Source organism: Microplitis demolitor, chromosome 2 (assembly GCF_026212275.2).
Source record: "Microplitis demolitor isolate Queensland-Clemson2020A chromosome 2, iyMicDemo2.1a, whole genome shotgun sequence".
NCBI lineage: Eukaryota > Metazoa > Arthropoda > Insecta > Hymenoptera > Braconidae > Microplitis > Microplitis demolitor.
The window spans coordinates 24294792-24307351 of record NC_068546.1 but is presented as its reverse complement, the minus strand read 5'-3'; the positions used below and the strand labels follow the sequence as shown (position 1 = coordinate 24307351).

Sequence of the window (12560 nt, the reverse complement as noted above, 5' to 3'; positions counted from 1 at the left end):
CACCAGCAAACTGGCGTTCGTCTAAAGTCAGTTTCTCGTTATCCGGCTTCGAGTGCTGTGTTAATTTAAAAACATATATCTCTATATATATATATATATGTCATAAACTTAACAAGTAATTAGTTTTTGTGAACTAGTTGGTGTTTTATAAAATTGTTATTAATTACAGACTTTGTTTTTTAAAAATTCAAATTAAAAGGTAGAGTACTAGAAATTAATTTTAAAAATATAATTAGTTATGTCAGAGTTGAATACCGAGTGTTTAATTAAAAAAGGATTACGAAAAAATTTATTTAAACATTCGAATGTTATTGATCATGGCGATGATGAAATAGTTAAATTAGAAAGACAATTCCGTAATGCGTACATGCTAAAGTCATTAGAGGCGCAAATTGCCGAGAAGGAGGCTAATAAAATTTCCCAATCTATTCAGGATAAATTACAAATGGATTTAATTGATTACGATAACAAAAAGTTTATTGAAAAGGAGTGTAAAAAAAAAATAAAAATTAAAAATCAGCAGGAAGAATACGTCGGATATTTACGTAAACAAATTGCTGTGAGAAAAGAAGTTCTTAAAAGTGAAGAAGAAATGGCGCGAGAGGAACGAAAAATTTTGATTGAAGTTGACAAAATAGTTGACGACATGCATGAATTTGAAAAAATTAAAAAACGTCATCTGCTGGCCGATAAATTAAGACGTGAAAAATTAATAATGGAAGAAATAAAGGAAGTAATAAATGCGAGAAGACAAGAAGAAGAAGCAGAACTGGATAAAAAAAATAATTTGTATTTACATGAAAGGAAGTTGAGAGAAGAAATGGATAAAATTACCCGCGATTACGAAAAAAAATTACGTGACAGTTGGGTTGAAAAAGTAAGCGAGTTACTTGTGATTGATATGGAAAAGAAGAAAGAAAAGTATGAGCGAGAAGATATTATTTGTGAGTTAATCGCTGAGGATATTAAGTATGAGTTAATTGTAAAGGAAAATGAAAATAAATTGCTGATGAGGGAGGGTAAGAAAATTTACGGGAGAGATTTAATGGATCAAATGCTGGAGTCCATTGAATTAGAGGAAGCTGCGCGTAAAAGAGATGAAATTTTGACAGAAAAAGTTATCAAGAGAGTTATGGAAGAGGATAATCTTAGCAGACTTACTGCTCAAGCACGGAAACGTAAACAACTACAGTATAAAGAAGATTTAGTTAAGTTTATCGAGGACGCAAGGAGAATACGTAAAGAAATTCTGGCCAAGGCACGTGCTGAGTTTGAATTAGAATCATGGATTGAGAATGAAATAACGAGCATTAAAATTGAGGACCAACGCAGAAGATTAATCGACCGACATGCTAAAAATGTTGCCGCTTATTTGAAAAACGGAATCATTAGAGAGATAAAATAAAAAAAACAAATTGATAGTCCGGACTTGATAAATTTGTAAAATTTAAATTGTTAATTTTATTAATGGACTATTTTTTAAAATAAAAATTTATCAAAATAAATTTATGGGTTTTTATTAACAAAATAAATAATTATTTATTTTTAAAAATAGCTTATAATTATTACACTCAAAAATTTTTGGAATGAACGCGTACTAAATCCGGTTTTATTTAATTCCAGAGTGAAATTTATTTTTAAATTTAAAACTCCGAATTTGAATCCGAAATTTCTCTGCTGAAAAAAAATTTCCATACGCGGAGTAATTTTAAAAAAAAACTTTCAAATAAAATCGATTTTTTACAGTGTAATTAAAGGTGTCGTCGTTAATTACCACATTCTAATTAAAAAAAAAAAATTATTTTCAGATAATTGTCCCGTGGAGTTAATTCGAGGAAATTTCATGGTGAATTAGTTAAACTGTCATATGGTATGAAGCGTCAATCCAACCCAAGGGCATTTTCGAGTACCTGATTTATGGATAAATTCACTGGGACCCGATATGACGTATCATCCATGTGCATTATCCAGATCAAAACGACCGGCACAGTCGACTGACAGCAGATGTGGCCATTGTCGCTTCACTGACTCGATCCCTTATGGCCAGTGTTGATAAATGCGCTTACCTATACACATATCTATATCTATATATATATATAAACACATTCATCCCCAGTCTATTATATTATTAGACCCAACATACGGATCTCGTTTACTTCAGGTAAAAATTACTGCATATGGTATCACTTAAATTTTTTTTTTTTTTTTTTTTTTTTTATATATATATTTTATACAAAGAAGCATTCAACTCTAATTACCATTTTATTTGCTCGATATTTATTTCTATTGAAATTAATTTTGCAGTAAAAGTAAAATTAGGAAGAAATTTTGAATTAAATAATTTAAAAAAAAAAAAAATGATTAATTGCTTGGTTATTATTTTTATCAGAATGCGGCAATTATGATGAACGGATTATTATTTGAAATATTGATGTTACAACCACCGGTCAATAGTTATCGTTATCATCAAACATTAATCCGGAATGGGCAGACGATCAGGTGATAAAAAAATTTCCATGCAATATTTTTATATTTATTTATTTAGTTATTACTATTCTCGGTAGTTGTAATTTAGTGAGTATGTTTATTTATATATATATATATATATATATATATATATATATATATTGATTTATATTATATTTATTTAAACATAAAATTCAGGCGCGTGGTCCAGAGGATCTAATAAAAAAAGTGTATTATTTTACACAACGGACTGTGGAGGTGAAGATGAAAATGAAGATATCGCTCTAAGTCTACAGCAGCGTTCATCTTCACTGGTAATTTATTTTTTTAACCGAAATAAATCTCTGTTAAAATAACAACACCGTTGGATAAATATGTTGGTAAATTTAACATTCTGGTGTGAAGAAAAAAAAAACATCTGATAGAAAACAACTTTTCTCGGCTTTCAATTTATGATTAATGATTTTAGCGATCATAAAATATGAGGAAATAAATAACTACTATACCTTCTAGACGTTTAGAAGTTTGTATTAAAATGAAAAATTCATTTTTCATATGTTTTAAACATTTCGTTATTTACAAAAAAAATTTTCCATAAAAAAATTTTTGTTAAAATCATTAATAATTTTTTTCTATTTAAAAATATAAATAAATTGATGGTTTTATTTTGATACTCATCTAAACATTTTAAAATTTTAAATAGTAAAAAAAAAATAAATAAAATTAGCGCGTAGATGTAACGTAATCTTTAATTTTATTTATTTATTTTATTTTACATAATTTAATATATATGTTCATGTGTGTATATATATATATATATATATATATATATATAATGGGGCTTTGTTTCCGTTGATACAATCCCACGTGTATCCAGGATACACGGGCGAGTTACTACGTTAATCACCACGCGCTGCTGAGTACTAAAAATATTCCTATCCATGATGTTTCTTGTTTAATTTCTTTATATTAAATTACTTCCACTTAGACACTCGACTAACAAATCTTCCCCTTTATTACGCAGATTTTTTTAAAAATTACAATAAATTTTAAAAAATTTATATGATGACCCAGTGAAAAAATTAATACTATTGTGTTAAAAAAATGTTAACATTCTCTGATATATATAAACTTAATTTTAAATATTTAACACAAAATTTTTAAGACTTTTTTATTCACGCAAATGCAATAAATTTTTTTACTGTGAACACTCACTGTATTTTTTAAAAAATTTACACTTTATTTTACTGAAATTTGAATAAAGAATAATTTTTTACAGACAGCACTACATAATGTAGACCCAGCAGTATCTTCACAGCAATTTTTATTACAAGAACCGAGAATGGCGCAATTGGAGACTTTGGAAGCTAAGGTAACACGCAAAAATAAATGTAATATAATAGACAGTTGAGAAAAGTAACTAGTGTGGTGTAGAGTTGAGTATGAAAGAAAAATGAAGGGAAGAAAAAAATGATGTATGATTGTATGTAATTTATGTTGAAGAAGAAATAGCATATACAGTGAGATTAGTGTATATTTAATGGGGAAAAAGACTGAAGAAAAGTTTACTTGAATGGTGAGAAGGGTGTTTATGTATTACTGTTCTTATATATATGTATATATATATATATATTTTTTTTTTTTTTGTTTATAAAATTGTCTGGAGATAGCGAGAAGGTGATTTATGCGTTTATGTATGGGGATAATGTATCGTAACATTACATCGTGAATGTATTATGGGATGGTGTTATATGCAGCTTAAGTATTTTAAGTCTCCGAGTCTGTATTGAGAGAAGGTCGACTTGTCTTATGAGTTTTGGTTGCGAGAAATCTCTATTTAAATTGCCCCTCGCTATGCACTAAATCCAATGGCGTAGGGACTGTCTTTAAGATTTATTTTCTCTATAATTGTGCCGTAGATTTTACTATCTTTGATTTTTTAAATATTTTTTTGGAATAAAATTGATGTCCAATTTTTGGTAATTATTTACAAGTGACCGATGGTCATTTTGCAAAGTAATTTTATCAAAAATAATTTTGAGACTATATGATAAATTAAAATAAATAATTTAGTTCATTTTTGAACTTTATCAAAATAATTTTCCAAAAAATTTATTAGAATGAAATTTTGAAGTGAACATATTTTTGGAAACTTGACAAATTATTTATTTTAACAAAATTTGGTAAAGTTGCACATAATAATTTATTCAAAAATATAAGAATCTATAATTTTTTGAATAATCAATTATTTATTTGAATTTGAATAAATATAAGAGACCGGAATTTATAAAAGTTTGAATTCTAAAAATAAGGAGCCAAAAAAAATAATCAAAGGTATAAAATTTCAAAATTTGATTTTTATATAATTTATTAAAAATATTATAATTAATTTAAATGAAGTTTGAAAAAAAGATAATGATCAAAAGTATCAAGAGCTTATTTTATAATTAGCAAATTGTACAAAGTGCAGCTCAAGTTTAAGCGAAGTTGGATTAAAGGATACCTTTTCAATTTCCTCTATACGAAAACAATTGCAAGGTTCATGTAACGTGAATATAATAGTCATTGTACAGTACGTATATTGTATACAACATAAATTGAATAGCTTTTTTCAAGCTATAAACCCATACTATATACGCCCTTGTAAATTCTATATATACTATTATTCCGAAACCGCCAGTACGAAGATTCGAGATCTCCCAAACGAGATTATGCCGTGGATTCCGTACAAAAAGTCACTGACCTTTTTACCTGCGCTCATTTCCGAAACCGTTCGAATATTAACCGCGAAACCATATCAACACAAAAGTCTTTTTCAAAAATTTTTACTCAAAATTTAAAACCCATCGAAAGTCTCCACTCAATATAATGAAAAAAAAAAAAAAAAAAAAAACGGAAACTTTCTTTTTGATCTTTTTGTCAGTAAAATAATCCCTTTATTTAAATATATTCTGTTTCCATAATACCGACATACACTACACTACTCTTTCATTTATATTTATATATAAATATACACACATATTCTTTCCTTTGTCTCCAGGTCTAAAATTACACTCTCTGTTTAGTACTTTGTCCGTCGTATTAAGGTCGCATGTTTTCCAGCTCTAACATTAAATATAATATTTATCCGTATTCAGATATCGAAAATTTATATCTCGACATCCACATTAGTGCCGAAATATGTATGAATATTTTTTTTATAAATAATAATCCGATAAATTTGAATATTTATTTGTAGATGGCGAGTATCGAGGTGTCATTATCCACCACAACTCCGAGAAGAAAAAAGGGTGGAAGTCTTACCGGTGCAATAACCTTGTCTACCGGTCACAAGAACAGAGATTACTATAAAGAGGTCGACGCTCTTAGGGTCGCCCTTCGGGACAAGGAAAACGTTATCCAGACGTGAGTACTTTACAGGGATATTTTGCGCACATTATGTGCATGCGATTGTAGTAAAAATAATTAATCGCTTGTTAAATCGTTGATAGCTGGGTTTTATTATTATTGAGATGAGGTGAAGTGAATTTAATTGAAACATAAATTAATTGTGTTGTAGTCTCAAGAGTCAGCTGTGTAATAATTTGAGTAATCGACTCGCATTAAGAAATGGAGTACTTCCAAGCCCGCTCAATGAAACTGACAGAAAAAATACTGAAGAGAGAGTTAATAAACTGGAACGAGACGCTGATAATAAAAGACTGGCTATTAAAAATCTTAAACTCGCGTTAGAGCGTTTAGATATTACGGAGTAAGTGATTTTATTTTTAATAGAATGGTAATTTTTTTGGTGTTATTGGAGTTAATTAACTGGTGCTATTTTTAAAGTAACATTGACACGAGGATACAGCAAGCGGAATTGGAGTATCGATTGGGACGAGAAGAATTGGAATTGTTATCGGTTATGGAAGAAATGAGAACACTGCAGGCTGCATTGGAATTGGCTGACACTCAGGAGAAACAGAAAAATGACTCTATTTTTAGGTAAATTTGTGATTTCATTACTGATGACTGGGTTCATTATTAAAATTATCGAAATTTAAGGAGACGGAGAGAAAAATTTTATGATAACAATTAAAAGTATTTGCAAAAAAATTATTGTTACGATGAATCGGTCATTTGTCATTACAAAACGGCTATTTAATTTAACAATATCTGTGTCTTAATTTAATAGTCCGTAGTATCAATGGAAATACTGATATATGTTAATTTCATAATAAGAACTCATATATTTTATTAGAGAATACGACAACTAGCTCTTGTGACCATACACTAGTTTTTGCTAAAAATCGGCAGCTGTTTTGTTATCGTAAAGATTTGTGTCGCTAATTGACGATCCGATTGATTGCGATGGCGCACCGAGATCGCGGAGCCTTCGCGATTGCGCACACAACGGGCTGACTGTCTAAAATCCCATGTTACAGTGATCTCAAGAGCCGAGGCAAGACTTTATTTAAAGTTCAATCTTATTATAATTTATAAAATTCCTTTAAAATGGATGAGTGGCGGGAAACTAAATTGTCTGAGTGGAATTTGGGAAAAGTCGATCAATCAATAAAATTTTATTTTTATCAAGTTCTTGATCATTAAAGTTTGTGATCATTCTTTATTTACAATATTTTTATTTTTTTTTTTCATTAATCAAATACTATCCTTAGGATGGTCTTATGATAAATCCTTAGATTAGCTGTTGTGGTGATATTGTATTGTCATTTTACCGATTTGCAGTGAGGGAAATTTGAATAGATAAAATGGCCATGCAGTCCATCATAAAAAATAGATGTATACATTAAGTATCCCTAGAATGACGATATGCCCAGTCATTCTAAATTAAATTTTTCTCTCCGTATTTTGAAATGTATTAATTTATATATTTTTTTTTTCACCAGCATCAGAGTATCTTTAAGTATCACCCCATAGAAAAATTTATATTTAAACGATTCGATAAATTTGTTATGTTATCTACTCTAATGCTATCATTTGTATTTTTTATAAAGCTGTATAAATGAAGCTCGTGGAACGAGATCAATGAATTTATCAGTGTATGCCATTGAAGTGAGCGCAGATCCCAAGAGCCCGAGATTCGGTGCGGGTCCACGAGACAATGCGCCAGGATTGTACGTCGACTGGGCCGTTGAAGATTCAGGCCTTCAAAAAGAAGATAGGTGAGCCCCTACTATACTTTCTCACATTATTTTTTGTTCCTTTTTTTCCAACCCTGGCTTATCTTATCTCCAGCTATAAAATTCGTGACCTCATAATGGATTTGATTTAATGTTTTACGTATCTAATAATTTCTATGCTAAAAATTATTAATAATAAACAGAATAATTAACTGTACACTTTACCTAAACGGTAAAAAAACAATGAGAGTAAAAAGTTGCGAGTTTTCTCAAGTTTTTCACATCAATAATTACAACAAACAATGCCGGAAGTTTACTGTAAACTTGTATATAAATTATGTTAAAAGTCACTTATGCGTTATTTTTTTAACATCTTGTTTTTGTATGACATGACAATTATGAGAAACACTTGCTGACTTTGACAATTTAAATTATTATAAATATATAACAATCACGTGTTATACCGTTATGTTAATTATTTATTTATCACTAATTATTTTATAATTAATGTTTATTATTTATTAATATAAATATTTTTTTTTATGTATGAATAAATATATACATATATATATATGAAATCAAGAATGAACGTGACATAGTATTATCGGGAAAACTTTATGAATAATTAATAAAGGAATAATTTTAAATGCGTGGGAGGTTACAACCTTTGCATGTTCAAATGTTCAAAATGGGACATAGCATATATATATATATATATATATATATATATATATATATATATATATATATATATATATATATATATATTTATTGAACGGTTTATAATAATAAATAACTATTGTTTATATATTTTTTAAATAATAATAATAAGTATTGTTATTATTATTATTATTATTATTATTATTATTTTAAGTTTGGAGACAAAAAAAAATTAAATAATCAAAAGTACTAAATATTGAATTGAAAAAAACTTTTGAAAACTTAAATTAAACTCTAATTTAAAAGCCATGTAAAACTTTCCAAACTTGATGACTTTTTAATAATTTTATTAAAAAATAAATCATCACTCGACAAAATTTCCATTTATTTTCAGTCATAAAACCGATTCAATAAATGCTAGAAAAATTTTCTCAAGTCGTATGTTTATTATTATAAAAGTCATGTGTTAATGATTTTTTGAATCTGTTACAGATTATTAGAAGTAAACGGTAAGCTGGTAGTTACTGCAGCAATGTCAGATTTATCAAGATTACTAGGGGTAACACCAGAAGCCGCACACATTGTCGTGTTAAGAAAAACAAATGATTCATTAGCGGCCTTACGAGCCCTAAGATCAGAGAATCTTCGTCTTAATCATCGTATCAGTTATCTAGAAGAACAAGTACGTGATTTATTATCATCACCCGTAAGGACTAAAATATCAGTTATCGACCCGGTGATTAATCGTCAAGATGTTCAAGTAAAGATAATATAAAATTACTTTTAAATATCTAATCAATATTTTAGTAATTAACAAACTTCTTTTAGGTGTTTCAAAAAGGCCCGCAAGTGTCGCTGATAACAGGAAAAAAATCCATTGAAAATTTATCAACGTCGTTAAAATTAAATAGTTCAAATGGAGAGACACGTGACAAAAGTTTACCGATTTATCAAACAGTCACAAGTATATCACCCACTAAATCAACGCGTAGTGATACTAATTTACGTACACGTCGTCATTCAACTGATTTATTATCAACATCGTCATCAAATTTGAATAAGCTGCAGTCAGATTTGAATTATAAATTAATGTCAAGTAAAAATACAAAGAAAAATAGCGAAAGTAAATCAATTCGCGGGTCATCAGCAGCGGAAGTGATAGATTACTATCCAGATAATAATCAGCAGCACAATTATCAGCAAAGACGGAAAAACAGTACAAGTAGTAGCAGTTTAGCGCACTATCAATTAGGATTAACAGAGTCGGCAATTGAATTCGACTCGGAGCCAATTTACCACCGATATAATCGTAATGGTAATGAGGACACTCAGTCAACTTGTTCGTCGCATTTAATTACTGACAGTGGTGGCCTGCAAGACGATAATAAGAGACGTCCATTGACGGTAATGCCAATCGGAGTACCAAAGAAACCTCTGAGACTCTCATTACATCGAGCCACGAGTCTTCAATCTGTCGAAAGCGCGCCCCCAACACTTTCGACTTCAGCTGCTGTGTCAGCTGCGAGAAAATCTCTCAAAAGGAATTATCATGATGACTATGGAAATGTCGTTGAAAATAATAACAGAAATAATAAATTGGAGATTTTCAATGCTGATAAAGACAGAAAAAATTACTATGATAATTATTTACAGTCTTCGTCGGCATCTACGCCGCAGTTGCATGTTTTGAAAACGAGTAACTCACGGACGGAATTGTCTGGTAAAAGTAATCAGTGGACTCCCCCGAAATCTAGGAGATCTAGATCACATTTTTCTTCGTTAACGATGAATAAATGGTGTTAGCTACGCTATATTTATTAATATTAATACCAAATATTTTTTTTACTGTAATTATTATTAATTTAATATACTTATATATATATATATACATGAATATATATATATATACATATAAAAATAAACGTATAATAAAAGTGTAGATGTAAGATTATTTTATGCGAGAAAATTTATAAATAAAAAAATTAATTGATATTTATTTTGGAAATTATTTATTTAGGACAGGGGGCAAAATGGGTCGACTGAAAAATGTCGGGTCTTTTTTAGATCTACATGTTTTTTTAAATACAAATATGTACATCGATTCAATGTCAATTTGAAAATTGAATCTCTAGTCGGGTTGCAAAAAAAAAAATAAATAAATCGAAATTTGTTTTTTATGTATTCTAATGTTTTAAATTGAGGTTATTTTTGTTTGAATATTTTGTTAAAAATTACCAATTAAATAAATTTACAAGTTTGTAAATATGATCAATAAAAATTAGGAAGAAAAATATAAATTAGTTGTAAAATTTAAGAAAAATACAATGAACTCGCTTTTGATAATAAGAAAAATTACGGAGAAGTTCAAAACTTGTTATTTAAAAAATTAATTCCTGAACACGCAGAGTTCAATGTAAAGATTCAAGTAAATTTTTGGATTGCAGTTGCCGGAAATTGTAATGTTTCAAGGTAAGCCGATTCTCGATTAAATAATTAAAAATTTAATTATTTTGTTTTTCTAGAGTTTTAATAAAAAAAAATAAAAAATGCGGATGTTTGAAATTTTCGTAATTCTCACATTTATAAATAAATCAATAAATATGTGCATGGCTGTACCACTGGATATATACCTCCAGAATGTGCACTTTGTAGTGGGAATTTTCGATGGCGGAGCTAGAGATCCGAATCAAATGAACTATTTGAATCAAGGAACATTAATTACTCAAAAAATTGTACTCACACCATCAGTTAATGTCCTTGGGTACAATTTAAAAATTATTTCATATTATTTAATTGCAGTGGACAATTTCTGCAGAGACTTTTTACACTTTTTTATTTTCATTTGTCTGCATCAGAGTGAATGCGAATTTAAATGAAATTCAAATCAATCCTAATTTTTTAGTGTAGTAATTAATTATTAAGATAATAATTAACTCTTTTATTTAAGGAAAAAAAATTTACGAGTTCGCGTTTATCCTTGGCAAGAAAAAACCGGACCGCAGAGTGACCACAAGGCTGAAAAAAGTGTTTACTTAGAACACAAAGTTGAAGAAAATAGTTTATTTCCCGAATTGAGTCAAATTTCTTATCTGATTCTAGACAAACCCTACTTTTATGTCAATCCTATTAATTACATAGACGCTAACGATGGCGGGTTAACGGGTCCGGGTGATAAATGTACTCTAGTGAAGTTGAAATGGAGCAACCGAATACTAAAACGTAAAAATGAATTTGAATTTTTGAATGTCAATTAATGAACATATGAAAAAAAGTGTAAAGTAATTAATGATGATGATGATAATTGTTTAGAAATTAATCATCGTCAAGTAAGAGTTAAGCAGCGAGCTGTAGAGTCTCCGTTTTATTATCTAGAGAATAAATATTCGCGAGATGCTGGATCTGATCCAACTAAAAGATGCTCACTTGCTTCTGAATTTTATTTTTGTATTGAAGAAATCGGAAAAAAAAATTGTCATGTGAGTAATCTGATTATTTTTTCATAATTTATGAACAATTTATATGTTCTATTTGTCATATATTTTATTTTATAGTCATATCCAGGAGCAGCTTTAGTTTGCGAGTCTCGTGGAAGACCAGGGTATCATTATTTAGCAGGGATTGAAATTTTTCGAAAAAATTGTCAAGTGATGTTTGGAAATACTCAAGCGTTACAAGAATCTATTGAAAATTTACAAGATTATTTAAATGATAAATAATATCATTGATTATATGTATCTGTAATTTATGCAAATTCATAATTTGTAAATTATATTTCTTATTTTTTTATTTTTATATAAACTCATACTTTATGGAAGAGGGAGAGACAAAATGGAGTGGGGGTATGGAGGCAAAATGGGTTACCCCCTTCCCCATTTGTCTTTTTTTTAAATATAATTGAGTATAATTTTGAATTTTTTTTCATAGAAATTTATCAAAAACCAAAATTGTCAGTCAAAAAATATTAATGACTTTTTTTTTATAATAAAAATTATTGGAAATTTTTTTTTCTTACTCTACATCTCATAATTATCTAAAAATTAATTATTTTTCATGTAAAATACAAGAAAATTTAATTTTTTAGGCGGTATCCCAATTTGCCTCCAAAAAATGAAATTTATTTTTCAACAGTATCCCATTTTACCCCTTCTTCGCTTATATATGTATACTTCATAAATATACAATTAATTTAAATAAAAAAATGTATCGAGTAAAAAAATTTTAAATTTCGCGCGCTAGTTTTACCAACGGAAAGAAAAAAATTCAAGCATTCGAACCAACATAATAAAAATCTAACAATGACTGCTGGTAAAT

General features: G+C 28.6%; 2 protein-coding genes across 3 annotated transcripts; both read left to right on the top strand.

The window, feature by feature from the left end:
• On the top strand, window positions 1–10074 carry LOC103572192 (uncharacterized). 2 transcript variants are annotated; one of them, XM_008550674.2, is made up of 11 exons: window positions 1–199; window positions 1809–2161; window positions 2390–2499; window positions 2665–2780; window positions 3746–3838; window positions 5705–5871; window positions 6026–6217; window positions 6295–6450; window positions 7464–7631; window positions 8742–9009; window positions 9078–10074. In XM_008550674.2, the coding sequence occupies exons 3-11, from the start codon at window positions 2484–2486 to the stop codon at window positions 10050–10052; spliced, it is 2151 nt and encodes a 716-aa protein (XP_008548896.1). In that variant the 5' UTR covers window positions 1–199; window positions 1809–2161; window positions 2390–2483; the 3' UTR covers window positions 10053–10074. The 2 variants fall into 2 exon arrangements, with proteins under 2 accessions (XP_008548896.1, XP_008548897.1); XM_008550675.2 differs by lacking the exon at window positions 2665–2780.
• On the top strand, window positions 239–1405 carry LOC103572190 (meiosis-specific nuclear structural protein 1). The gene is made up of 2 exons (XM_053737047.1): window positions 239–406; window positions 524–1405. Exons 1-2 carry the CDS (start codon window positions 239–241, stop codon window positions 1403–1405), a joined length of 1050 nt encoding a protein of 349 aa, XP_053593022.1.
• Window positions 10075–12560: the final 2486 nt, after the last annotated feature.

What these genes read in the sequence shown, in the direction of transcription:
- LOC103572192 (XM_008550674.2), top strand. An exon ending in AAGGAAAACGTTATCCAGAC is followed by an intron (nt 5,872 to 6,025) that starts GTGAGTACTTTA and finishes ATTGTGTTGTAG; the next exon opens with TCTCAAGAGTCAGCTGTGTA. An exon ending in AAAAATGACTCTATTTTTAG is followed by an intron (nt 6,451 to 7,463) that starts GTAAATTTGTGA and finishes TTTTTTATAAAG; the next exon opens with CTGTATAAATGAAGCTCGTG.
- LOC103572190 (XM_053737047.1), top strand. Translation starts at nt 239, where the DNA reads ATGTCAGAGTTGAATACCGAGTGTTTAATTAAAAAAGGATTACGAAAA. An exon ending in CGCAAATTGCCGAGAAGGAG is followed by an intron (nt 407 to 523) that starts GCTAATAAAATT and finishes AAAAATCAGCAG; the next exon opens with GAAGAATACGTCGGATATTT.